Raw genomic sequence first — 26,974 nt, forward strand, 5'->3', positions numbered from 1 at the left:
ACCACATCTTGGGGACTGTCAGATAGTTCAGGAAGCCAGTTAGCCGGTGTTAAAGTTAGTGGAGGAATGGGTTAAGAATTGTCGTCTCATGAAGGGTAGCATCAGTCTATGTGATCGCTGCCTTTTCTGTTCTCTGTACTGGTACTCAGAAAATTCCATACTCTCTCAAGTGCCCAGAAATCGTCTTGGTCTTGGTATCTCTGTGGCTCTTCACCCTCTCAGAGAGGCTTCTGCATTCTCATCATCAGTTTCTTTCAGGGAATCTCAGAATGGTAGGGTCTCAGCCATCTTGTGGTCCCCTCACTCTCCATCGTGCTGCTGGGAACTGAATAGGAGAGGGCAGGGTCTGTTCAAGATCCCAGAGGGAGAACCAGGTAGAAGCTGGGCGGTGGAGATCTTGGGGCCTTGGCTACCCTGTGCTTTTAGTCAGTGAGTGTGTTGACAGCAGGCTCTGCCAGTGTGGAGTTAGGTAAGGTTACAGCTGGATGGGAGGCTCCCGATTGCCTTGGCTGGGCCGTTGTTGTGACGCCTTCTGGAACAACTCTTTTCCTTTCCATTAGAGACATTCTGTGGGTAACCCCTCAAAGCAGGGAAGCAGAGTCCAAGAGCCCACTGGTGCTGGTGAGCACAATTTGGGCTCAAGTTGGTGGTGTTACCAAAGTAGATTCGTTTTTGCCCATCGCCTGGAAAGCCAAACACTGAGGTAACGAAATTGCAGCAGAGAGAGGGTATAACCACAAGGCAGCCAAGTGAGGAAAACGGGAGAACAAGTCTCAAATCCACCTCCCCGATAATGGGGACTCAGGGATATTTATGGGGTAAGGGACAAGGTGGTCTGAACTGTGGAGATAGATGATTGGAGGTGAGGAGAGGTGAGGTAATTGATGATCCATGCAAGCATAGTCAGACTTCATGCCTCTTCATAGGACGTGTGTTCACAAAATGGCAGTGTTAGCATGACCTGAGGGTGGAGTCTTTAGCCTCTTGACGTCAGAAGGTCGCTTATCGGACATCTGCAAGGGCCCAGTTGATGGGTTGGAGGTCTCAACTGGCCTGAAGTGGCCAAGGGGTTCTAATTCCTGAAAAACAGCTCAAATACCCATTACCATGGTGATCCAGGCTCTGGGGAGATCTTATCTATAGGAACCTAGTGGAAGTCAGATAGCATGTTGCCTAAACAGCACAGTTAACAATGGGTGGGCAAACAGCTAAAAGCTATAACCAGTAATTGCAAAAAGGAAAAAAAACACTTTAGTTCCCAGCTACTTAATCATCAATGGCTGTTTGCTGGTTTCAGTGGTGATTCTCTTAGAGCAGTTGCTGAGTGCCTTTGAGGCGCTGGGTGACTTAAAATACATGTCTTGTGGTGCCCCAGCAGCTCTTCTCATGAGGTGGGTCTTCTTAGCTATATTTCATGCGTCAGGAACCGAGGCTCAGAGACACAGTTGGTCAGGTCAGGGTCATGGATTAGTGAGTGGCAGAGCTGGGCTCTGGGCCTGGTCTAGGAGATGAGCTCCCATGGTGCCTGTCTGCCTTGCCCTCCAAGCTGTAATGTCTGCAGTGCTGTAAGGGGAGTGGTGTGTTTACTGGTGCTTTTGTCATGACCACAGGTTTGATTCCTGGGCAGGCATGGCCCTGGCCCGGGCCAGTCGCATTCAGGACAAGCTGAACTCCAATGAGCTGAAGAGTGATGGGCCCATCTGGAAGCACGCCACACCCGTCCTGAACTGCTTCCGGCGGGCCCTGGAGATCGACAGCTCTAACCTGTCCCTGTGGATCGAGTACGGCACCATGTCCTACGCCTTGCACTCCTTTGCCTCGCGCCAGCTAAAGCAGTGGAGAGCTGAGCTTCCCCCTGAGCTCATGCAGCAGGTGAGGGAGGGTGCTGTGGAGGGGCTGCCAGCCTGCTATCTGACTGGAGTGCCCTCGGGTCAGCAACGTTCTGTCCTTAGAACCATGCTGGGAGCTCACAGAAGATTCTCCCCATGAGACTCAAGCCATACTGTGCTCAGTGACAGTGTGTCCCTGGTCTTTGGACACCCTGTCCAGTGTGGGTGAATTCAGGGCCAGGCTCTTGTGACCTGGCCAGTCAGCTTTCAGTTGTGGGTCAGTTGAGAGGCAGGGGAGGGGTGTTGACCACCAGAAGTAGCTATCTCTTCCCTGTTCCTTCAGAGAAGCTGGCTGAGTCCTTGTAAAATCCTTGACACTGTGTTGGGAATCTTGAAGTTCCTCTTGGTAGGGGCTTGCCCTGGTGCAGGGTGCTGAGTGTCTGGCCCGAGGTCTGTGTTCAGCAAGGCACCCTTGACTCCTTGAGATGGGAGTGAAGGAGCCACACTGGCATGTTTAGACTGGTGTGACAGTAAGACAGGACGGTCCAGAAAGGTGTCCCAGGAGAGCAGAATGCTGAAGGGATCTGTGTTTTGTAGTGACCATCTGCGATCAAAACCCAAAACAAGATGAAGGCCTTGTTAATATTGTCCTGGGATTGCTGGGAGGATTAAATGAGAGACTAAGACTCATCATTGAGACTCTCAGCCACAGCCTTGCCACCGTTATCCTCTGAAAGCCCCTCTGTCCTTGAGGGTGGGCCTCTGTCATCATGCCCAAGGCCCTACTGCCCTCCACGACCCTACAGAGCAGGACACAGGCTCCCAGAGCCCTTGGCCTTGCAATGCCCCTGACCTCCTAGCATTGTGCCGAGTAGGGGAAGTCCCAGCCCTGTGCAGAAAGATAACAGCTCTTTGTTGCTTCTGATAATGAAAGTGACGTTGTGCTGAGTGTAAAAATTCAAATGGTATGAAAAAACAGAAAGGAGAATCTAACAATGACATAAATATCACCCTCCAGCCATAACCCCTTTTATACCAGGCTGGCATCCCTACCCATCCACACAAACACGAGGAGGACAGGCTGCTATGTGAGGGCAGTCGGCACTAGGGAAGGGCCACAAAGGGAATCCACTTAGAGTGGGGCTCAGTTATCCTAGTAAATAGTGCGTAAAAGGTGTGATTGGGACTTTATCTTAATAAATTAATAATAATGAAAATAAGTCCTAAATCTCATCTTAATAAATTAATAATAACGAAAATAACTCCTAAATCTTATATTACCAGACCTTTGGTGGTAATTTCAAGTATGTGCTAATTCTTCAAATGAACCGAGAATGATTAAGTTTGTTTGGTTCGAGGAAGCCTAATTTTCCAAGTTTATGATAACATGATATTGACCTCCTTTACCTCTGCAACATAAATCTATAAGGTTACTTTGTTTTTTTTGAGGAGACGGGGAGGGTGAGGAAGATCAGCCCTGAGCTAACATCCATTGCCAACCCTCCTCTTTTTGCTGAGGAAGATTAGCCCTGAGCTAACATCTGTGCCCATCTTCCTCTATTTTTGTATGTGGTATGACGCCACAGCATGGCTTGATGAGCGGTGCATAGGTCTGCGCCCAGGATCCGAACCTGCAAACCCCGGGCTGCTGAAGTAGAGCACGCAAACTTAACCACTCTGCCACCAGGCCAGCCCCTACAAGGTTACTTTTGTAGAAATATTCGAGGGCTACATCCCTCTCCCAGGATTCTGTGAGTTCTTTGTGCCTTTGAAGAACATGTTGTGGTCTTGTCCTTGGCCGGTTCTCCTCCCTTCTTTGGGCAGTTGTCAGTCATGTTAATTTGCCTGGTCCTCAGGTGTAAAGGCTTTGCCTGCGTTGCTTTCATCAACTTCATGAAATCCCACATCTTTTGCAAGATTTGCAAAACAAAGTTTTACTTTGCAGTAGATTTGTATTATATTATCAGATTAGATCTGAAAATCAGCGAGAGACTGGCTAAAAAACTAATGAAATAGCTGGGCAGGGATGGGCCTTCGTGAAAATGCTGGATGGAGGCGCTGTAAGAGTGGCAAGCTCAAACATTGAACATTTCTGTGCTGTGATGGCTGTCGTTGCCGCTGTGTCCCTTCTCTGCTTCGACAGCTATGGGGCCTTGGATTTTTCACACGTGAGGTTCTGCTGGACATCGGTGTGCTGTGGGATACACTTGGAGAAAGCCTTAAAAAAGCTGAGATCCCCTTCTCTCTCTCTGCATTTCACAGTCTCTGTGCATCTTGATGAGGGCAAGTGGGAAGCGTGACCCTGGGCCGCACCTTGGGCTGTTGTTCGAGGTCTTGTCCAGTGACCTCACCTTCTTCCCAGGAGCTCTAGGTGTCACCACCCTGAGCCCAGAAGGGTTGTCTCATGGTTCCAGGCTTTTGGCACCTTGGCCGCAAGATTCTCATGCTCTTTCTTAGCCCAGATTGCATGAACTCTACAGGTCGACAAGGACACTGGCTCCTACACCAGTCTGGCATCAGAACCTCTTTCATGGGGAGAGGGAAGCTTGTTAAAAGGCCTCACCAGGGACCCACGATGAGAAGCTGTGCTTTAGCAGGCTCCCCAGGACTCTGCTCACTAGCTGACCAAAGGCAGGTGTTGGGTGCCTGACAAGGCCGGACCTGGAAGAAAATGGGGGAGAGAAGAGCCAGCATGCCCCTCGTTTTAACTGTCCTCTCCTTTAAAAAATGACTCTTCAGTTATACAAAGGACACATTCTTCTTTAAAACAATTACAACAGTAAGTACAAAGCTAAAATCCCTTTGGCTGTCCCCCAACCCCAATCTAGTCCCTTCACCCTTGCCTCAAGAGGGGCCTACAGTTAGACTTGTATCTTTCCAGACTTTAAAAAAAAAAAACTGTTTCATATGTATATATGTACTCCTAGCAAACACCCCATGATTTCCCTGTTAGTTTCTTTCTTCTAGCCAAAATGCTATCATACTGTATGTGGTGTTCAGCTTCCTTTTCCTGTAAACACCATGTTGTTGAGCTCTGTCCATGCCAGTGCAACCCTGTTTTCTTGTGACTGTCATGTGTGGAGGCCCCTTAGTTGATTCAGTTCGTGTTGCAGTGGCCCCAGGGCCGGGCAGGCCTTCCCCGTGACACCAGGTGCACCATTACCTTCTGCTAGGGCTCAGTGGGGGTGGCGTACCGTCCTTGGGATGCTTCCCCTCATCTTCCGCCACTGATGGCCGGTGAGATTTAGCAGAATGGTAGTTTTCCAGGAAATACATGTGATGAGAAGTCCGAGTGCCCTTTCTGCCATTGGCACTTGTGGATTTTGTTTGTAGAGCTCCTCAAGAAGAGGGAACTCATAGTCCTCCAGGAAGAAGCAGGGAAGGCAGGGAGTGGGTGACAGACAGGAGACCCATGTTGACTCCCCGGACAGCTCTTCCCCTTGCCTTGTTCTTCCCCTGAGTAGTTCATGGCCTCTGCGGCTGAGCTCCATGTTGATCCAATGGAAGCCATTGGCCCATATAGCTCAAGTCCTGAAACTGGGCTCCCAGGCCATCTATTGGGAGTGTCAGGGGTGGCAGGAGAGAGATGGAAATCCACCAGGGCTGCAGGTGTCCTGGCTGGCAAGGAGGGAGGGAAGTTTCGCCTCGTTGCCCAGAGTGAACTGTGCCTCTTGGTTTCTGCCCATCTCTGCAGGCAGTTTCCCACCTTAAAGTATGTCACAGGGACGCTGCCCCTTGGTTGCTAGAGCTGCATCTGGGTTTGTTGCGTCTGATTGGATGGGCTGTAGGACACGTGTTGACAGCTATTTGAGCTGCTGTGCATTTCAGCTTCTGCCTTCAAACTCACTGAAGGTGTCTATTACAGTAAGACAAATGGTTTCCCCATGTTGTCAATTCTCAGGCAAGGGGAAAGGCTTCGGAGCCAGAGCCTTCTAGCTGTGTGGCCTGAGGAAAGAACTTGGTATCCCTGCTGTGGTTTTGGCTTTAAACTGGCTAACCATTCCTTCTCCGTGGCAGTATGGTGAGAGCCACATTTCCTGAGCCCCTCTCATGGGCCGGCCCTGGGCCAGGCACCCCGGCCACAGGGTGAATGAGGTGTCACGGCGGAGGTTGCACATCCTGCTCTTGAGGATGCAGAGGCAGTGTGCGGGTGTCAGCAGAGCTTCTGAAACACAGCAGACCCTCAGTGGCCGTCCCTCCTGGTCCTGTCTGAGGCATTCTGACTGCCGCACCTACCAAGGACAGGGACAGTGGCAGTGCGTGCTCTATGTGGGCAGGGAGGGCCCTCATTCTTTTGGTGGGGATCTACGTGGTGTCAGTCCAGGTGGGGCTCTTCACAGTCACCCTCCCTTTCTCAGTAGGTGGCCATATGAGCCCCAGTGGCAGAGCTGCGTAGGCAGAGGACTAGTGACTGGGCCAAGGCTGCACGGCTGGGGAGCAGTCAGAGTAGAAGGACTCCATTTATTTTTTCATTTTTATTTTTTGTGAGGAAGATCAGCCCTGAACTAACACCTGCTAATCCTCCTCTTTTTTTTTTGCTGAGGAAGACTGGCCCTGGGCTAACATCTGTGCCTATCTTCCTCCCACTTTATATGGGACGCTGCCACAGCATGACTTGCCAAGCGGTGCATCGGTGTGCGCCCGGGATCCGAACTGGCGAACCCCGGGCCACAGCGGAGCACGCGCACTTAACTGCTTGCGCCACCGGGCCGGCCCCATAGAAGGACTCTATTTAAGCGGCCACCTTTTACTTACACTGATTTGCCACAGAATCCCGTTTTGGAGAGAATATGATGGAGTCACTTGGTTTGTGCTGTGTATGGCCCTGCACTGTGATTCTTTCTACCATATTTCACCCGGTGATGGTCTCTTAATTCCTAAGTGGTAATTTTCTTTCCCGAGAGGTACCTGGCCGAGCACTGGGGTAGCACTCAGCTCCTTTTTGTCAGCCCCAGAGCCATTGCTACAGAAGATTCACGTAAATAAGCATCTCCTGAAAGACATCCAGAGGGCAGCCACCCTGTGCGCAACAGGGCATAGGTACTGCTCTCACAGACTACAAGCAGTGCCCTTGCTAGAGCCTAGTGCCTGCAGCCTCTCCCCTCCTCTGGCCCCTGGGATGAGATGAGAAGAGGCCACAGCTTCCCTGCCATCGAGCTGGGGCCATGGAGAGGAGGGGCCAGACACCTGGGGCGCTTGGAGCAGCTGCGTTTGTGGCCCCACACAGGCAGTCTGCACTCCAGCTCCCAGCCCAGGAGCTCGGAGATGAAGGGATGTGTGTGCACCTGATAGCAGACATCCTGCGTGAATAGCACCCGGGATGCTGGCTTGGAGCCCTTCAGACAGGGTGTGGAAAAAAATTGGTCTCGGAGTGGGAAAGCCTCTTAGAAGCTGACCTTCTGTCCTAGCTGTCACTACCCTTCAGTATGTGAGAGGGTGGTTGGAGGTGCTGTGACAAATGCACAGGTTCTGAGTCAGTGGGTCTTGGATGGGGCTCAGGAAGCCACCCTTTTACAAGCACCCTAGGTCCCTCTGGTAGGGTGTAGAGGAGAGGGTGAAAAGTCCTATTGTACCCCAGCAGTGCACATCCTCTCCAGTGCTGTGGAGCTGGGTGCATGTCCTCTCCAGTGCTGTGGAGCTGGGTGCACATCCTCTCCATTGCTGTGGGCTGGGTGCAGGGTGCGTGTCTTCTCCAGTGCTGTCGGCTGGGTGCTGGGTTCATGTCCTCTCCAGTGCTATGGGCTGGGTGCTGGGTGCATATCCTCTCCAGTGCTTTGGAGCTGGGTGCATGTCCTCTTCAGTGCTGTGGGCTGGGTGCTTGGGTGCACACACATCCTCTCCAGTGCTGTGGAGCTAGGTGCACATTCTCTCCAGTGCTGTGGGCTGGGTGCTGGGTGCATGTCTTCTCCAGTGCTGTGGGCTGTGTGCTGAGTGCACATCCTCTCCAGTGCTGTGGGCTGGGTGCATGTCCTCTCCGGTGCTACATAGCTGGGTGCTAGGTGCACTCTGCTTGCCCACCCTAGTGCGATGGCAAGAGAACAAGGTGCTCACTGCCTGCAGTGAGCACTCATCTCAGAACATCAGTTCTGTCTGCCTGGCATCCTCAGACTGATGTGGCAGAGCTGCTGTTGGCCTGGTCCTCCTGGCAGGGATGGCTGACAGCCGCAGCCCCATGCTGTTTCCCCATCCCAGGCACAGGGCCTCACTGCAGCCAGATAGGTCATAGTTGGGACCTTTAGAGGGGGTCAATAGGTAACTTGTAAACTATTAGATACTGCTGAGGGAAGGTAAAAGAACACGAGTTGACATGAGGTGACCTGGGTTTCAGTACAGCTCTGTGCCTTACTTGATACGTGCTTCTGAGGAGTCCCGAGGCCTCTCCACAGTCTATGTCCCCAGCTGTGAAATGGTGATAGCACTTCTGTGTCTCAGGATTGTTGAGAGGATTATAAAATTGCAAACAAGGCAGCAGGGCTTCCTACAGGATAAGACATGTTCCTTTGCAGGTTAAGGCCGTGGTCTCGTTACAGATGGAGGGCCGGCGCGACAGCATGCTAGAGACAGCCCGGCACTGTTTCACGTCGGCGGCCCGTTGCGAGGGTGACGGTGATGAGGAGGAGTGGCTCATCCACTACATGCTGGGCAAGGTGGCCGAGAAGCAGCAGCAGCCACCTGCCGTTTACCTGCTGCACTACAGGCAGGCCGGCCACTACCTGCACGAGGAGGCTGCCCGCTACCCCAAGAAGATCCACTACCACAACCCACCTGAGCTGGCCATGGAGGCCCTGGAGGTGACATGGGCCAGCCCAGGGCAGGGAAGCAGGGCAGCGGTGGGGTGGTCTCTCTGTCTCCCTGGGAATGGGGCACGAGGTCCCAATGACTCACCTGCAGCCTGCTGGAAACTTCTCTGTGTTCAGCAGCTTTGTGTGCAGTTAAATTAAAACAGCCTTTCCTGTCTTTTTCCAAGGCTGCTTACCATCCTTTACGGGAGAGTGAGTGTTTTGTTCTTATCTCCTAGAAGAAAATCGTTCTTTCCTCTTTAGCACACAGGTTCTAAGAACTTGGCTTGGTGATGGCATCCGTGCAGCGCAACGTTCCAGTCCCCAGGGCATTCACGCCCTGCAGCCTGGTAGGAGGAAGGCAGGCACCCTTGTCCCCAGGGTACAAATGAGACATCCGAGGCCCACTGAGGCCACAGGATGTGACTGGAGCACCGGTTGGCAGGACTGGGCCAGGGGAGCAGCTTGTTCTCTTGACCCCAGGTGCAGGATCTTCTGCTGCTCCTCCAGAGCAGAGCACTTGTTTACTGCTTGGATTCACTTTTATGATTTCCAGGGCATTTCACAGGATGCTCTCACTGATGCTCATGGCAGTCCTGTGAGGCAGGCTGGGTGGCCATAACCAGCGCGTTTTGTAGGGAGGAAACCGAGGACACAGGTGTGGATCCAGATATGCTTGGCCTGGCCCAGGACTCTCAACTTCCTGAGGCCCTAAGCACTTTCACTTCGCCCTTCCTGAAGCTGTGTGCCCAGCCCCCGCGAATCCCACGTGCCCAGCAAGCTTCTTGGAATTTGGGGCAGAATCTGCTTGCTTATACCTTTTCTGCCTTGACATATTGTTTTTCTGATTACAAAATATTTTTTCTGATATTCGTGGTTAAAAAAATTATAAGACTCAAACAATTCAGAAGTATTTAAAATGAAAAGTTAAAGTCCTCAGTGATCCTAGTCCCCCCACTCCAATAATCCCTATTAACAGTTTGGCCATGTCCTCTTTCTAGATTTTTTCCTATTAGCATATAGATACATAGTAACGTTTTCTTACCATTTTGCAACTTGCCTTTTTCATGGAACAAGATATAGCGGAAGGAGTTGTGGGCTTACTTCCCTGTCCTCGTGCCCTCTCATCTGGCTGGGCATCCATTTATTTGCCTGGCCCCTTCTTCACGGGTGTGACCTTCTCTTCCATTCTTCTGTGACAGGGTGCAGGCAGGGATGGCCTTGCACACGTGTCAGGGAGCACTCATGTGAGTGTTTCCAAGGGTCATTTGACATTGGATCAACAGTGTCCCATTGTCCAAAAAGGCTGTGCTGATCTGTGAGCGTCATGAGCAAGCAAAAAAGTCTCATTGTTAAAAATTTGCCTTTTTAAAATGATTCATGCTGAGTGGTTTATAGCAGCTGTTTTGGGGCCACATCGTGGGATTCATTATGAAGTGTGGAAGCACAGCTCCCTATCAAGGGCACCTTCAGTAGCTTTCTGGTTTCTGTCATTCATAGCCCCAGGTCCCACATCCTTCCCCATCACAGTTAGCTCATGCTTTCCACTTGGGCTCATGTGCCTGTCCTTGGAGGGACTTCCACTTTAGGGATGAGGAGCCTGAGGCCCAGAGGATGGGCAAGATTTGCCCTAAGTCAGCAGCAGGAGAGAAGGGCTGCTGGGGCCAGTTCCCACTGAGCTCGGAGCGCTCATGCGACACCTCTGGGCAGCACTGAACCTTCTTGCAGTGGGAGGCAGGCTGGCCCTCAGGAAATGACAACTCTGGTTTTCCTCGTGTTTTTCCCTTCAGCTTTTGACCTCTGCTGCTGCCGGATAGAACCAGCGAGTAGGCAGGACAGTGGCCCTGAGGGGCTCAAGGATTTCCAGACAAGGACCTAAGGCCTCAGATGTGTAGGCTACCCTCCTCCAGCACACCACACTGGCTCTCAGGAGAGTGGCCACTCAGCTGGAACATGTTTATATCTTGCTTTAAAAATAACATTTCTCTAAAGAATTTAACCTTGCCCTGGTGAAAATTCCCCTCTGCGGTTGAACCTTCATTCCAAATGCTTTACCTGCCACATGGATAGACTTTGCCAGTTGGACACTTTGCCCTCCCCCAGGCATGGCCACCTGGGCAAGCGGGGTGCCTTGAAGGTTTCCTACATCTAAAAATAGAGTTGCTGGGCCAATTTCTCTGGGGGTACACGTGTAGGCTAGAGGTGGGGGGCCTCTGGGTGTGAGAGCCCTTGAGAGTGCTGTCCGGGCTGGACCACCAGGCATCTCACCTGGGTGCGTCCTCGGTGATATCTCTTGAGAACCACCTCTGGGTGAGGGAGGCTGGTTAATCAGGGCCTGCAGCCACAGTGGTTCTCTGCCCTCATGGCATCCATTGTGCCGTCCATGGGAGTGTGTGCCACAGGTGGGAGCCCACATTGTACCCATGTCTGAGTGGGAAGGTCAGGCCACGTCACCTGTGGAGGTACCTGCCTGTGGTGTGGCATTTACTTGGGGGCAGTAGAGGGCAGGAGACAGGACAGACCTGGGTTTAACCTGGCCCTGGGCTTTCTGGGCTCTGGGGCCTTTGGCAACTCACTTCATGTATTTGTAAATGGAGGAATGTGGTGAGGACTCGGGGAAATGAAGGAAAGCACAGGCCCCAGCTGACGCAGCATGCCTCCCACCTGCCCTGTATGCAGTGGATGGGGCTTCTGGAGGCCTGTGGCACCTGGCTTGCCCAGGTGCTGGGACACAAACAGAAATCCAGCCTCCTTCTTGCCTCAGGGAGTTCCACAGTCCAGTGGGAAGACAGACGTGGAGGCTCAGTTTCTCAGGAGAGGGGCACAGAGTGGGCAGAAGGTGCCCAGTGAGCGGAGCTGAGGGTGGTTACTCTTGTTGTCTTACCATCACATGCTCCCTGGGTTACTGGGTAAATGTTTAGGCTGGAGCTGACAGTTTGTGTCCATTTTAATTGTCAGAGCTTGCTTTGAATGAGTTCTAGCTTGGCTGGTTCAAAAGCTAACAATAAAAGGCAGTCTGTGGTGGCCTGTCTTCCCAGTCAGGGGCTGGTTTCCGGTGTGGAACGAACCTTAGCAACTGGGAAGGCGGCTCACACCCGAGTGTCGTTTTCCTAGGTGTACTTCCGGCTCCACGCTTCCATCCTGAAGCTCCTGGGGAAGCCCGATTCTGGGGTTGGTGCAGAGGTCCTGGTCAACTTTATGAAGGAAGCTGCAGAAGGACCCTTTGCCAGGGGTGAGGAGAAGAATACACCCAAAGCTTCAGAAAAGTGAGTAGCATGCTCTCACCCAGCTGCCTGCCCGATGTACACCCTGAATGGCTCGTTTACAGCAAGATGGTGTGCAGGGGGTTGCTACTGAGCAAACTGGAGCTCATGGAGTCTCTGGCTCTCATCTGGAGACTCCCGATGGCTGGGCTGAGAAAGAGAGGCTGAGTATGCAGTCCCCGGTCGCCTCACCCTGTGGCCATGCCTTGTGCTGCCGCATCCTTAGTGGCAGGTCTTGGGGTGAAGCCAACTCCTCCCCTCCTCCTGGGGCACAGCTCTGCAGAACACTGTGGAAAGCAGTTTTCACATTGCAGACTCTTACCCTTGGGTTCTCTTCCAGGGCTTCTCCCAAGGGTGGGTGCCCTCTGAGGGCCTGGTCTGGTACCTGTTCTCTCGAGAAGCAGGGAGGGGTGTGGGAGACGTGGGCTTCTCATGCAGTGCCAGAGAGCTCAGAGACGCTGGGGCCCTAGCGTGATCCTCTCAGTGGGCCTGGGGCAGACCCCTGCACCTCCGCTTGATTGTGAGTCATCTTTGTGACCCAGATTTCTTTCACCCTAGTGTCCACATCCTGGAGCTTCAGCTCAGCTAGTCCATCCCTGGGTCTCTGCCTGGCCGGGCACTGTGTGGGGCTCAGCTGAGTGCCAGAGAGACCTATGGGCAGGACCTGTCCTCAAGGCCTGTTGGCTTATGGGACAGATGGGTACACACATGGCAGGTGGTGCAGGTGGACGCAGTGTGCCCAGAAGTTATAAATATGTATTTTTTAGTTACAAAGGGCCCCCAAGGTACAATGATGTTGTCTTTTATTGATCATAATTCTTTTTTTTTATTTAAAAATTATACAAATAATACACAAATGTATTCTAGTTATAGAAAATTCTGGCAGTCTATGGAAACGTATAGACTAAAATGTGACAAGTCCCTTCTACTCCCCAGAGTTAGCCACTCTTCGCAGTTCAGTTTCCAAATCATTGTCTCTGTATTTACACGTGCTTACATGTACGCATGCAATTACAGGGTTTCTTTTATTTTCAAAAAGTGAACTACTGAAGGTGTTGTTCTAGAGTTTGCTTTTCCCTGACGATGATCTGGGACCAGTCCATAGAGATAGTGCCCCATTCATTCCCTTCTTTCTAGTAGCTCCCAGTGGTCTGTGGCTACAGAGTATTCCATAACACAGATGCACCATGTTTTCTGTAACCGTTTCAGTGGACATTTTGGGTGTTTCTAACTTTTTTTCTCAACGGTATTGTAGCAGATATCCTTGTATATGGGTGAGTATGCAGTAAATCCAGATGTTTTCTGTCTGCACACTTGTCGGGGATTAAATCTGTCAGGCTTCGGGCATCACACAGAAGGGCGCTGACTTGGCATGGAGAGGTGCTGGGCTGGGTGCTTCTGAGGAAGGGCTCGTCAGCTCCGCTGTAGTCTCCTGGGGCCTGAGGCCTGAGACTCCAGCAAAGCCCAGCCACAAAGGTTGGACGGGGTCTGGTTAGGGGCTGGAGCCCCATTGGGTGCCATGGAGGCAGCTCCTTCAGCACCCCAGAACACTAGCCAGAGGGTGTGGGTGTCACTGGAGGTACATAGGAGCCGTGGGCCCTAGGGAGGGTGGAGGAGGCCCTTGAAGGTGGCATGGTGTTCGGCAGCCAGGAAGGGCACTGTCCCAGACTGGCACATGTCATTTTTCGGTTCGATGTGGAGATTCTGACCTGTACCCCAACCCTCTACTCCACAGGGAGAAGGTCTGCCTGGTGGATGAGGACTCCCACTCTTCAGCTGGGACACTGCTGGGCCCCGGAGCCTCCCTCCCCTCCTCCTCTGGCCCAGGTCTGACATCCCCACCTTACACAGCCACTCCGATTGACCACGATTACGTCAAATGTAAAAAACCCCACCAGCAGGCGACGCCGGACGGTACAGTCCCTGTTCTCCCTACTGCCAGCCCAGGGCGGCACACCAATCACGGGGGCGGGTGCTTTGGATGATGAGTTGCTTTGTTTTGGTGAGGGGGGGTGCTGGGTCTGGGGTGACACGGGCAATGTTGCGGTTTTTCATTAACCTCATGGACTCACGGTGATTTTGTGCTTCCAAGACATGCTCAGGGTTGCCACCTGCCAGCTAGCCCACCTGGGAGCTGGGGAGGGGCAGGGCAGGCTAAGGCACCCCGTCTCTCTGTGCCTGCATTTTCCCACCTGCAAAATGGGGTTGTTGAAGGACTGTTGGAAGTCTCTGTGGACTAGCTGTTGTTGTTTGCAGGCACCGAGAGTGGCTTGTGCGCAGTCAGCCCAGGGACACCTGCCTCATGCCTGCATTGTTACGGCAGGTCCTTTTAATGGTCGTGGGAAGGTTGTGACTGGTGCTGGGTCTGTTACCCCTGAGAATCCAGACAAGTTGGTGGTGGGGGTCAGGTGGGACCATGTGCCAGGCCGTCCCACGTGGGAGGGGGCAGGTGGCAACTATTCAACCACATTCCCTACTAACATTAGGAGGCTTGCATGCTGACCTCGCAGCTTGATTTCTTTATGTTCTCCTCACCTTTACAGTGATATGCTGGTGATAAAGTATTTGCTGAAATGAGCCAAATTACAGAACCATTAAAGTGAGCTCTGGGGAGGTAGTTTGACAGTGCCGAAAGACACCCAGGGTCTCATTCACACATCACTCATCTCACCGGGCTGTGGGGAAATGGGCCTTGCTCTGCCTCCCCCAGGTGATGGGACACCTCTAGGTGGGTGGGGTTGGCCTCAGGGCTGTGCCTCCTGCTGAATGGCCTTTATAGAATGGCTCCTTGGAGGAAGGACGTGCCCTGTGGGGCACCGTGGTAGTCTTGAAGTTGAAGACCAGCACAGGGCTGGGTGGAAGGGCCCAGTGACCGTGGTCCCTTTGCTCCAGCGCCTTGCTGAGGCCCCCACCCAGTGCATGGGTTCCTAGAGAAGAGCTGGTGAAGGATGAGAAGGAGGCAGTGCTCGACTTCAGGGGGATTTGGTGATCTGAGAGGAGAGGAGACTTGCAGTGTTCCCTTCTGTGTTTGGTTTGGCCTGCAGTGTTGTGTGTTGAGAGAGAGGCTGCGGATCTGAGTGTGTGCTGCGTGGCTCCATCACCTTCCTCTGGTCCTGGCTTTTGGCACCTCCCTGCCTACCCCACAGGGTTGAGCAGAGATGGGAGGAGCTCACCCTCCTGCTCTTCTGCGCTTCAGTCCTGCAGACATTCCCGAAGTCAGGTTCTTCCTCCTTCTTATGTAAGTCAAGTTAAACAGGAAAACCACCCTGTCCCCAACCTTTTACTCTTGAGAATATTGAGAAGACACACTGGGAATAAATCCCTGCTGTGGGAATTCGTTTCTGCCAGGTACTTTCCGTGAGGATGTAGCACCATGCTGGTTTTCAGGAGAGAGGTGTGCCTCTCACGGTTGTACACAGGCCTGTGGCCAGCACCCTCTCCCCAGCCCTGCAGGCTCAAGCTGAGCTCATACAGCAGAGCTGTGCTGGGTTCTGTCAGCCCACCGAGTTGGATCTGCCTCCCCTGGCGTGGGCACCCTCTGGGAGCAGAGAAGGAGGGAGGCAGGACTGCCTCAGAAAGGGACCGTGATGCTGCCTGGCGCTGCTGCCCTGCTGTCCTGTGCTGGGACGCACACACGCATGTGCATGGAGCTGTGGGGAAGCAGACTGCGGGGGGCCAGCGCTGTATGACATGTCCTGGGTGCCAACGTAATGGTTATTTGTTCTGGAAGTTTGCAGAGGCAGCCATACAAACAAGCTCAGATATAATTTCAGTGGTTGTACATTTTTGAATGGTTGTCAGTTTTTTTCAGAGTGATTCCTGTCAACGATTTGGAGCCATGAAAATCCCATGGCCCACCTTTGCCCAGTCCCTGTATGCCAGGAAGCCCCGCACGAGCCACACTGTGCTCTGCCTGGGCCTGGCTGCATGGTGCTTTCAGGAACTTGCACCCTCCACACCCCTGAGAGAAAGCAGTGTCTGCAACACAAACATGTTTGGGGCCCTAAAACCGCCCTGATCTGAGAATGTTAAAGTGGCCCTTTCAGCAGCTGCACTAGCACTGAGGGAAAGGCCCTGGCTCTGGCAGAAGCCACAGACTGCTAGTGTCAGGGGATGCGCTAGTAGTCTCAAGGCTCCACGCTACCCACCTCTACTCCTGCCTCCTGGGACCCGGCCAGGGCTGACTGACTGGGCCCTGGGAGGAGAATGTATGGCCTCACACTTACTGCTCGACTCCTTGGCCTGAGAGCAGCCCCAAGTCTCCTGTTGTGGGAAACAAGGGACATTAGTTCTCACGCCAGGCCACAGTGGAGCACTTCTATGACAAATGCCTCTGGCCCTGGCACAGATGAAGAGAAGCAGGCATGGAGAGGTTCAGGGACCCGCTCGAGGTCAGACAAGGAGGCCAGGGCAGAGTGGGCCTTGGAGTCAGGGGGAGCTGAGTTCCAGTCCTGGCTTCACTGCTTACTGGGTCGGGAACCTTGGGCAAGGGACTTCACTTCTCCAAGCCTCTGTTTCCCCTCTGTGGAATGAGGTTGATGTTTTCCTCCTGGGTATTAAATGAAGGTGCTTGCACATCATAGCCACCTCCTAGATGCAGTCACCCCCAGGTCATTGGAGCTGGCACGAAGACCAGGCAGCACTTCACAGTGGCAGGAACCTGGGCTGTGAGGCCAGTCACCCTCACTTTGCACCCTGCCTCTCTCCAGCCAGTGACGTGGCCTCAGAAGAGGGCAGGCAGTGTCCTCTGAAGCAGCAGCCCCTGAGTGGGCCTGGACCTTGGGCTTTCCGGGTCCTCGTCTCCTGCACCATGGAGTCTGTCAGAGGCTAATTTGCCACCAGCTGAACAGGGAGCCAAGCATCAGGACTTCCCTTGGGTGCAGCCAGGAGACCCTGCCTTAGAGCTGCCTCTCTACTTTCGTATGCCTTTGCTTCAAAACCAGAAATCAGCTGGAGTCAGTTCTTATTTGGTATACGATTTAGAAAAGATTTAGAAAAATAGCTCCTGGTATATGAAGATAGCTCAACATTTGATAATGACTGCTTAGTAGGACCCAGATTTGCTCTCTGAACTGGCCTCACCTGCGCCCTTGTGCTGCCCCGTGTTAGGGTTGGAAGCTTCCTGCAGGCCGTCCACAGCTCTCGTTAAAAGCCCTTGGAACTGGCCCTCAGGTCGCTCTGAAACTCCACTACAGCTGGGTGTCAAAGTCAGCCCTTCTTGGGGCAGCCAGGAGGGCGCCCACAGCTGACCTGAGGAGGGGCCCTCTGGCCAAGCTGAGAGAGACTGAGACAGAGAAGGAACTAAGCCATGGGCTGCCCCTCCTCCCTGCCTAACTTCTCCTGTCCATCCAGCTTGGAATGTGCCCACAGTGCTGACATCTTTAGTGTTGAAGTTTCCTGACCAGGAAAAAATTCACTTGGGAAGCACCTTGTGACCTTCAAGGGGTGCCCAGTGATTGCTGTTTACACATGTTAAAACATAGCGTAATGAGATTTCTGAGCAAAATCTGTTACCTCTCTCCCACATGCAGTGTGTGTGTGCGCGTGCGTGCAAATCAGTGACTAACACAGCTGAAGGTTGGGGTGCAACTGAAACTATCCCAAAGAGACCTGGCCTGGCCTCTTGGTAGCGAGGGAGGCCTTTCTGAGGCGGCAAAGCTTAGCCAAGATCTGAGGGGTGTGTCGGTGTTTACCTTGAGGGGTGGGGAGAGAGAGAACAAATCGGAGGCCAGAAGAGTGGGAGCTGTGGGGGCTGGTGTCCATGGTTGCAGGATGCCCATCTGGTCCCATTTACAGCATGAACAGAGGCTGCCCTGAGCCCCAGGTTGTAGGATGTGGGCCTTCTGGGGGAGCCCAAGGTGCCCTGTGCCAAGCCCCCCATGCGACCATCCATCCTCACCTGCCATGTTGTCACTGTCTGTGTCGTGTCCCGTCTGTGCTCATCCTCACCTGCTCGCCCACACTGCCTCCACCAATATTGCCCGTGCTGCCTCTAACCCTGACCACACTCTGTTCTCCAGGCTTTGTCTTTCTGCTTGCACCTGTCACGGCTTGCTTCAGGGGTCAGCACAGACCGCATGCTTAGTCCTCAGTCCGGCTCCCTGCTTCCCCTGTGACTAGGAGCGCCTCCACATCCGCTGGTCCTGTGATTTGGAGAGTGTGTGTTTGATATGCTTGGCTTCTGCCCGTGGCCCATCTTCCCAGTTCTGGCCAGATGCAGATGCAGCGGTGGCCTCCCCCCACTGCCCACCTGCCCAGCAGGTGGCTCAGTCCTGTATTCCCATTGCTTTGCTCTTTCTTGCTTTAAAAAAACAACAAAGGCAACAGACTCTTAAGATACCAGGTTATCTTTACAAGGACAAGTGTGTGAAAATGCACATTGTGCACAGTACCAAGATGCTGTGAGGTGGACCTTGTGTCTACAGTCCACAATGTCCAGGCTCAGGGCAGGGAGCTGCGTGTCACAGTCAGTCCTGGAGGCCAGCCGCACTGGCCTCCCTTCCCAGGGCCAAGGGGGAATCAGGTTATGGTGGGCAGCTGTGTTCCTGTGAACAGACCTTCTTAAGGTGGGAGAGGCTCTGAGTGGAGCTCAGGTTGTCCTGTGTGTCCCCCACAGGGTGGAGACCGGTGTTGGGGCAGGGAAAGAGACTGTCAGAGGGCAGAGCCAGTCACCTCCTTTGTTCTCTTCTCTTTCTTACCTTTTAAAAAATGCCATGATAGCTGGTCATGGCATTAATGAATGCCTGCTGTGTGCTAGGCATGGAAGAGGGACCCATGGGGAGGGTGCCCTGATCTCTGCTGCCTGGTTGGATATGTGTGTCCCTTGGTGCCAAGAGGGAGTATTCTCAGCTGACTCTGGGGTTTGGTGGGTTGAGGGGACTCCCCGGAGGAGGCAGGCCTCCAGACAGGCCTACATGGCCATTTTGGGTGAGTGGCAATGGGAGGAAAGACATGGAGGTTGGAGAGACCAATGGAGTTTGGATACTGAGGTGACTGGGGTGGGCGGAAGAGAGACTTTGAGGGGAGAGAGCTTGGGAAACCAACTGGGCCCAAAGTGGGGACTCTTTCCTGCAGGCAGTAAGGCAAGTGTCATGGTCACAGGTCTCTCTCTTTTTTGGCTCTAAGTAAGGCAGGTTCTCCCAGTCACCCTTGCTTTGAAGAACCTTCCTGGGAACCTCACCAGGTAGCTGTAGGGGCACCGGACTCTCACCTAACAGAGCTGCTCCTCTTCCCTTGGCGTTTATGTTAAGAGGCAGCTGCCCACCTGCCTTTGGTTAGGAAAATGCTTCAAGTTCCCCAAGGCCTCCCTGGTCAGCACCTTGCCTGGCTCTGGGAGCAGAGTGATGCGTGGTGAGGGGCCAAGGGTAAGAGGCACACAGTGAGAGATGCACAGTGAGCGTCTCTCTTGCTGTAAGCATCGGGGTCCTGGCAGGGGCAGCACCACTGTCCAAATGCATTGGTGCTGCGTTGCTTGGCACTACATGGTCAGCCCTCACCTGCGAGCACTGGCAGAGAAGGGTAGGATGTGAGCCCGTGCCCTGCAGTGATACCCTCATGCCTGCCTGCTGCCTCTCATGTGTCTGCCTTTCTTTTGGGGGCCCCCGGATGTCTGGTGTCTCTTCTCTTAGGCATCTGTCCAGTCTCCTTGGCCTGCAGGAGGGCACCCTGTCTCACACAGCCAGCCCCACTCCCAGTGGACATGTCCTTTCCCAGTGGACGTCAGGGACCCAATGGGGCAGATTTTGTCTGGTTGAAAGCTTTCTCAAAATACTGATTCCACCCAAGTTTACCCTTCTTAGAAACCTGTTGTTTTCAAGTTGGCAGAACATTTGTGATCTTTTCAGGGTTCACTAGTGAGAATTGCAGCAGTTTTTGATGGCACAACCACATGTCTTTTTCCTTAAACTTTGGGTGAACTGAGCTGATGGAAAAATGATTGTGCCCTTTTTCCATTCTTACTGCTGGAGTAAATGGAGAAGACACATATAAGGAGACACCAGAACCTGTGTCTTGTAACTAAAGACCTCTTACAGGCTGGCCTGGAAATCCTGAGAGTGACCAAGGGATTTGACCTGAGTCAAACCTGAACAAAGACAGACCCAGAATACAGTCTGCTCTCACACCAAGTGGGACGAACAGCCTTTCTGTCACCAAGCCAGGTCCCTTTCCCTCTGCGTCCTCAGCTCTTGTTCCTTTGCAGTTGGCCCTGTGGTCCCACCCTGGAAGTGGAGGGTGCCCAGGCTTAGAAGCAGGCGGTGTCGTCAGCACTTGGCTGGCAGATGCACATCCCTCCACAGATTCAGAGGAGGGGCTGGAGTGGCCCAGAGGCATGGAAGGAAACATTCCAGTGATTAACAGTAAGAGAATGAAATATTTATAATCTTGCCACAAATATTAATTAGTGTGAGCGGGTTTTGTGTGGGCAGATTTTTAAAAGAACATTCTGAAAAGAAGAGCAGGACTGGCCTATACAGCCTGCCTGCTAGTGCCAGTATTTCTTGTTGTCTTTTAGGCAGCTCCTTAAGGAAATCAGGAGCCTGGCCTATGGGTAGTCCCTGGGGTCCCATTCAGTTATGTGTTTCCCCAGAAGGCTCTCCCCACTGAGCCCTGTGAGAAGTCTGGCTCTTCAGCTGAGTCTGGCTCAACTAGGCGGAAGAAGTTTCCATCTATCTCCTGCAATGCCTCAGGACCGGGGAGCCCAGGAAAACCCACCACAGAACCTCCAGATGGTGGCTAAGGCAGGATGGCAGCCGGTTCTGCCTGCCCCTGCCTTCCCTCTCTGGTCCTCCTTCACCAGGCGGGCATGAGAACAGAGGGCTGCTGCCACCTGGCTTGGCAGCCTTTGCCTGCCAAGCATCGGCAGGCCCACCTGGTCCTTCTCTGAGTGCCAGCACAGACCAGCACCCTGAGGGTATCCCACTGTGCCTGGCCTGCACCCAGGCTTCTGGGATGTGCAGACAGCATCCCAGGCCTCCACACACACTGTTACACAAAGCCGTACATCAGCCCATTTGGACCCTCGGCCTGCAGGGTCCCAAATAAGGACTGTGATACCCAGGGATGGCTTTGTGGAGGAGGTGGGACTGGAGCCAGGCCTGGAAACTCAGCTCACAACCAACGGAGGCTGCATGTTCTCCAGGCCAGAACTGCCGCGTGTCCTCCCGCACAGGCTTCCTACGTCCCTTTATCAGGGTGTTCTGGCAGCGTGATGGCTGTGCATGGTAGTACTTGAGACCATGCTGAATTCAGCTGACCAGGACGCAGGCGGAGTGTGGCTCAGGGAGGGTAAGTCCTTGCCGAAAGGCACACGGCTGAAGGGTGGGAGTCCATGGCTGTGTGCCCTCTCACCCCAGAGGAGCCTTTGCCTCTGTGCTCCCAGAAGTTTCCCCCATTTGCGGCCTTCCCTGGGTGCACAGGCCATTCTTTGGCGGTTGACACTGGACGGGGCCTCTGGGAGTGGGAGAAGGAAAGGGGTCAGTGGCATCCTTCCTTCTCCTGCCCCACTGCAGAAGCCTTCGAGGCAGGAGCTTCCCATTTCAGGGGGCTTCTCTGGGTTGTACACCCCAGTCTAAATAGCCCTCAAATCTCTGTGGCAGTCCCCGCTCTCCCTGCCTGCCGCCTCCCCAGCCAGCTCATCTGGCTCCAGGCCTCATGTTCACCGAGAGCTTCTTCCCCGCACCAAGAACCTGTTGTCCTCCCTGTCCTGCCCCACCCAGCCCCTGAGCTGTCCCATCTACAGCAGCTCAGCTGGTGACAGGAAGATGGTCCTCGTGGCAAACCTCACCCACCATCTCTGTCTGTAGTCTCACTGAGGTCCTTTGTCAGCTGCACCAGGAAGGTCTTATTTACCAGGAGAGCAGGGAAGGGGTGAAGTGCCATCTGCCCAGGTCGACAGAGTCATTCTTTACAAGCTTTTGCATTCTTCTCTTTGTACCCTATTGATGTAAAAGAAATGAAACTGAGTTTTCTTTTGATCTGAGTTGCTTCTTGGTGTGAAACCTTGGGTTGCTTCTTAGTATTTAAAATCAGGATCATTTTCAATACCTTGTGCCAATCCTCTCAGACACACAAGACCCGAAAGGGTTGGAGAGAAACTTGGCCCTGGGCCTTCTGAGTCCCCATTGGTAGCTTGTTTGCAGCGATGTACTTGTTCTTTCTTTACCAGGCACACGTACCACCCCCACCTTCTTGCTTCACAGGCCTGGTGAGGAGAGGGTCGCAGCTCCAGCAAGGGCGCCTCAGTGTGCACAGCCCCTGCCTCTCCAGCTCTGACCCAGCAGCCTGTCTGCAGGGGTGCCACATGACTGTGGTGTCTCCTCATGGCTTCCAGACCCTTTTCACTTCCCTCCTGACATCGGCCTTCCTCAGGGCTCCTTAGGTGCCCATGATCACGTCTGGGGCGTGGGGTTGTCCAGGTGTGATCATGGGCACCCAGGGCCCATGCTGGCCTCTGCTCTCTGCCCTTTCAGAGAGTCGGCTGTTCTGGGTTCTCATTCACATGCTTGAGAGGCTCGAGGGAAGCGCAGTTGCAGCCCCTGTCCTTGCTAGATCCCCAGGCTTATATGTGTCCTGCTCCTGTGCTGTGGCTGTTGTTGCTGTGGATGTTATTTTAAAAGAGGCGCTTAGCAGAGGCCCCACCTGCCGATTGTTGCTCTCCAGGGGAGCAGACACGCCAAAGCACAGTGCTGCCCTTTCTTGCCCATACCATTCCTGTTGCCATCTACCTTCTCTGTGTGCGTGAGAGGTTCGTTCCCTTACTCTAGGCAGCATCGAGAGGGCATTAGCACATTGGGAGTAAATATCCATTTGCTTAAGCCAATCCTGGTTTTCGTGATGATCATAACTGGGATTCCACCAAATTAGCAATTCTTTCAGGCTCAAAGCCCAACAGTTTGTGAGCGCGTGAGCTCATTGGGCAGGGTGCCAGTTCTCAGGAGATCCTTCCGGCTAGTCTTGCTTCCTGGACGCTCCCTGTACGGTGTGCTGCTCAGCCATGCAGTGACTTTAGCTGGTCCAGATGCTGACTGGGGACCACCTGCCCTGGCTTGACTTTCAAGAAGACTTCTTAAGCTGTGGGGGCATGACCTGCTGTCTTGTCTTATCTGAGCCATCGGTGTTCTCTTTGTCAGGGTCCCAGTAAATGCCACAGAGCAGATGGGTCACTGGGCCATCACTCATGTGTGCCAGCAATAGGCCGGGCCCCTGTGGGGATCCCATGTGTGTATTGGGAACAGAGGCAGGGGGAGCAGTGACAATGATGTTAAACAGTGTAAAATGGAGGCCTGGAGAAGCCTGAGTGGCAGATCTGGCATTGGAATTCAGGTCTGGGACGCCTGAGTCCCGAGCACGTATAGTGACCCTGTATGGCCTCTGGAGCCAAGGGTCTCTGTTGCTAGCCCTCCCTTTCCACACGGACAGTGAATAGGCTGCCCCTGCCACTTCTCTGAGAGAAGTGATCCCCTCACTACTGGGTGCTCTGGTGTGGGACTTCTCATGAGGGTTGCAGGCCTGCTCCTAATCCCCATTTGGTGCTCTTGGAGCCGTGGGGTTTGGCCTTACAAGTCGGGGAAGAGCCCCTCACTGAGTGTGAGGCAGAGGGGTCCGGCCAAGTCCCTATTCCCCCATTAGTGAGTCACAGAGCTTCTGTGTTGGCCACTCACGGATCTCACACATGCCTCACATCCCAGTTTCTTATGCTCCATCAACCCGCCCAGCTGATACTGGTGACCTGCCAGTTACTGGGCAGTGGGCACTGCAAAGGCAGCTATGGAGGAAGGGCTGTGGCAGGCTTCATGGAGCTGCCTGAGAGGTTACTATCCCCAAACTCGGGTCTGTGATCAGATGTTGGCGAAGAGGCCTGAGTGGTGGAGCTGCCTTTGGAAGCACAGGCCTGATTCTTAGTGTTCCTCTGTGCAGGCAGGCCCACTTTGGACAGTCCTGTCGTGTCAGTGTGTGAGAAGGGGTTACCACCCCTTGATATGGTGCTGCTCAGGCACCAGTTGTCTCCAGTATGGCCTAAGCCGTTCGAAACCAAGTCTCTGTAAAGTCAAGTTTGAGACAGTAGAAAGAAAATCGGTCCATGTTCTCTGAAATAATAATATTGATAATTGAGCTATTTCATGAACATGTCCTGGGTATCAGGCCCTGTTTCAAGCACTTGAAATGTATTAACCTATTTAATCGTCATAACAATTCTATGAAGTAGGCACTTGTATTATCACAATTTTACATGTGAGGAAACTGAAGTGTAAAGAAATTCTGGCACTTGCATAGGTTCTCCCACCTAGTAAGTGACAGAGCAGGATTTGAGCTCAGGCATCCTGGATCTCCTAGGGTCCAGGCTTTTGAGTTTGTTGAAACAACATTACATTTTGTTGCAAGTTTGCCCACCAGGCAGCTGTGATACCAGGTTTTTAAGGTGGCTGAGCAAAGGGTTGGAGGCACCTGGGGACTATGTCTGCCTCTCTCCCTGTGTCCCCAGAAGCCACCGTGGTTTTGGACCATACCGAGATGATATGTGGTTCCAATTCCTAGGGGAGGAAGAGGCTTACCTGTTCAAGGTCACACAGCTCTTGAGTGGCACAAGAGGAACTTGAACTTAGCTCTCTAGATTCCTATTTCATTGAGCTTCACCTTCAGATACACTGAGTTCAAGACAAAACAAAGTTTTATTTTTTAATGGTTGCATTTTATCTCTACTATTGGCTTATTATTTATACCTCTTTTTTTTTTTTAAAAATGTAGTGACTGCCTTATGGCTTACAAAATACATCTTTAAGTGAACACGGTCTACCTTCAGATGCTGTACTACTTCACATGCAGTGTAAGAACCTCCTATCTTTTGTACTCTTGTTTTCATTCACTTTACTTTTACATATACTATAAACCCACAATATGTTGCTACTATTTTTGCTTTAGACAGTAGTCAGTAATATTTTAGAGAAATTAAAAAGGGGAAAACAATGTCTTTTATATTTATCATTACTTTAACCATTTCTGAAGAACTTTATTTCTTTATGTACATCCACGTTTTCTGTCTGGTTTCAATTCATTCTACGTGAGGAACTTTCTTTAATGTTTCTTGTAATTCAGATCTGATGGTAAGGAATCCTGTCTGTTTTTGTTTGTCTGAAAAAGTTTTTATTTCTCCTTCATTTTTGAGAGATATTTTCACTGGATATAAAATTCTAGGTTGACTTTTTTTCTTTCAGCACTTTATAAATGTTGTCTGACTTGCATGGTTCCTGATGAGCAGTCGGCTGTAATTCTTAACTTTGTTTGTCTATATGTGAAGTCTTTCTCCACCTTCAGGATTTTCTCTATTTCTTTGGTTTTCAGCAGTTTGAATATGATGCGTGTAGGTGTGATTTTTTTTCTTCAGCGTGTGTAGAGGAGTCTTACCTTGCTTGATATTCTCTGAGATTCTTGGTGATTTGATTTCTTTCATTATTTTTGGAAAATTCTCAGTTGTTATCTTAAATATTTCTTCTGTCCTGTTTCTGTCTCATCTTCTTGTGAGATTCCAATTAGTATATTAGGTCATTTGGATTATTTCTACTGACCAATCTTCAAGTTTTGATTATTTTCCTCTCAGCTATATCAAGTCTGCTGAGAAGCCTGACAAAGGCATTCTTCGTCTCTCTTACTGTCTTTAATTTCTAGCATTTCTGTTTGACTCTCACTTACAGTTTCCACCTCATTCCTGAAATTCCCCATCTGTCCATGCATGTGTCCACCTTTTCCACTAGAGCCTTTTAAAATACTAATCATATTTATGAATCATATTAATCTTAGTTATTTTAAATTCCCCATCAAGTAGTTCCAACATCTGGGTTATCTCTGAATCTGGTTCTGTTGATTAATTTGTCTCTTGACAATGTTCTTTTCTTTTGTGTGTGTGTCTTATAATTTTTATATTGTGTACCAGATATCATGTGTAGGACAGAAGAGACTGAAATAACTAATATTTATGCCTGGAATGGGCTTCCCTCTTCTGTTTCTAGGCTGTTAGGAGGGAAGATGAGTTAGGCTAGTCCAGGTTGAGCTGGGGCTGGGTGGTGGTGTTGCTGTGGTTACCTTTAGTGTACTACTGGCTTTACACTCTTATGATGTTACCTTATGCTTGGAGTGGGACCTGGTTTGCTAGAAGGTTTTCTCAGTTTCCACCTTCAGCCTTAGGTATTTTGGGTGCCCCTCAGGGAAGGTCTCTCTCCATGTTCTTGCCCCTCTTCTTCTGCTTTGCGTGTTTCTCATGCTTGTGAGCCCGGGATAGGGACAGGGTTGGTTCTTTGTTGTCTTGGTTTGGCCTCAGACTTATGCAGGCTCTGCCCCTGCATCTCAAAGGGTAGGGCTCTCTCGGTGATTCTGCCCTTCCCTCAGGGGTGGGAGACCTCAAGTGTTTAGGCCCTGGATGGTTTCTTGCCCCTCCTTCAGGGGAGGATTTTTTCTTTTCCCTTCCCCAACTGCAGTGGATCTTCACCTGTATCCTGGAGGCAGCAAGGTTTGCTGCCCCTCCCTCCCCACTGCTGGCTTAAGGCTTTTGTCCTTTAGAGGAGACAGGTCCTGTCAGGGCTTCATGCCTTTCCCACAGCAGCAGCGACTCCTCTTCTCCAGGCCTGCACCCCAGGAAGGTTTCCTCCAATCTCCCTCCCTGCCTTGCCCCTCATCTTTCTCGTGAGCACCTGTGGAGGTCCAAGGAGAGGAGCCAATGGGTGGATACCAACCTCCCTTGTGTCTATGACTCCCAGGGATCAGTGCTCTCGTTCTAGACCACACTTGGCCTTTAGCAACTGGTTAAACGTTTTTGTTGAATTCTTACCTGCTTCAGTAATTTATGCCTATTATATGTTTGTGGTGGAAATACTGTATAATGGTGTACTACTGTGCATCTCTTCCCAGCTCCATGTTCAGCAACATCGTGTTAGTAGCTTGAAATTGGCCATGGTAGAAGTATTTATACCACAGAAATCAGTAAATGCTACAAATGAGGGCTTTTTCCCCTTGAGAGCCAATTGTTAAACATTTACCAGAACACCACTGTTTGAGGAAGATTGACCATGGAGATTGGTGCCTTTGGTGAGTGGCTCAGTGGCCTCCAGGACAG

The 26,974-nt window shown here is 52.0% G+C and overlaps 1 protein-coding gene across 10 annotated transcripts in view; it reads left to right on the plus strand.

Moving 5' to 3' along the window:
- CABIN1 (calcineurin binding protein 1) overlaps window positions 1-26,974 on the plus strand; it is a 156,034-nt gene that overhangs the window by 64,408 nt on the left and 64,652 nt on the right. For 6 of the 10 annotated variants that reach the window (XM_058531936.1, XM_058531945.1, XM_058531935.1 and 3 more), the window contains exons 23-26: window positions 1,611-1,872; window positions 8,336-8,620; window positions 11,723-11,874; window positions 13,607-13,785. In XM_058531936.1, the coding sequence (XP_058387919.1) occupies window positions 1,611-1,872; window positions 8,336-8,620; window positions 11,723-11,874; window positions 13,607-13,785 (878 nt within the window). The remainder of the gene's footprint in view (window positions 1-1,610; window positions 1,873-8,335; window positions 8,621-11,722; window positions 11,875-13,606; window positions 13,786-26,974) is intronic. The other 4 variants (XM_058531940.1, XM_058531944.1, XM_058531939.1 and 1 more) reach the window with 3 other exon arrangements.

Source organism: Diceros bicornis, chromosome 35 (genome assembly GCF_020826845.1).
Source record: "Diceros bicornis minor isolate mBicDic1 chromosome 35, mDicBic1.mat.cur, whole genome shotgun sequence".
Classification (NCBI taxonomy): domain Eukaryota; kingdom Metazoa; phylum Chordata; class Mammalia; order Perissodactyla; family Rhinocerotidae; genus Diceros; species Diceros bicornis.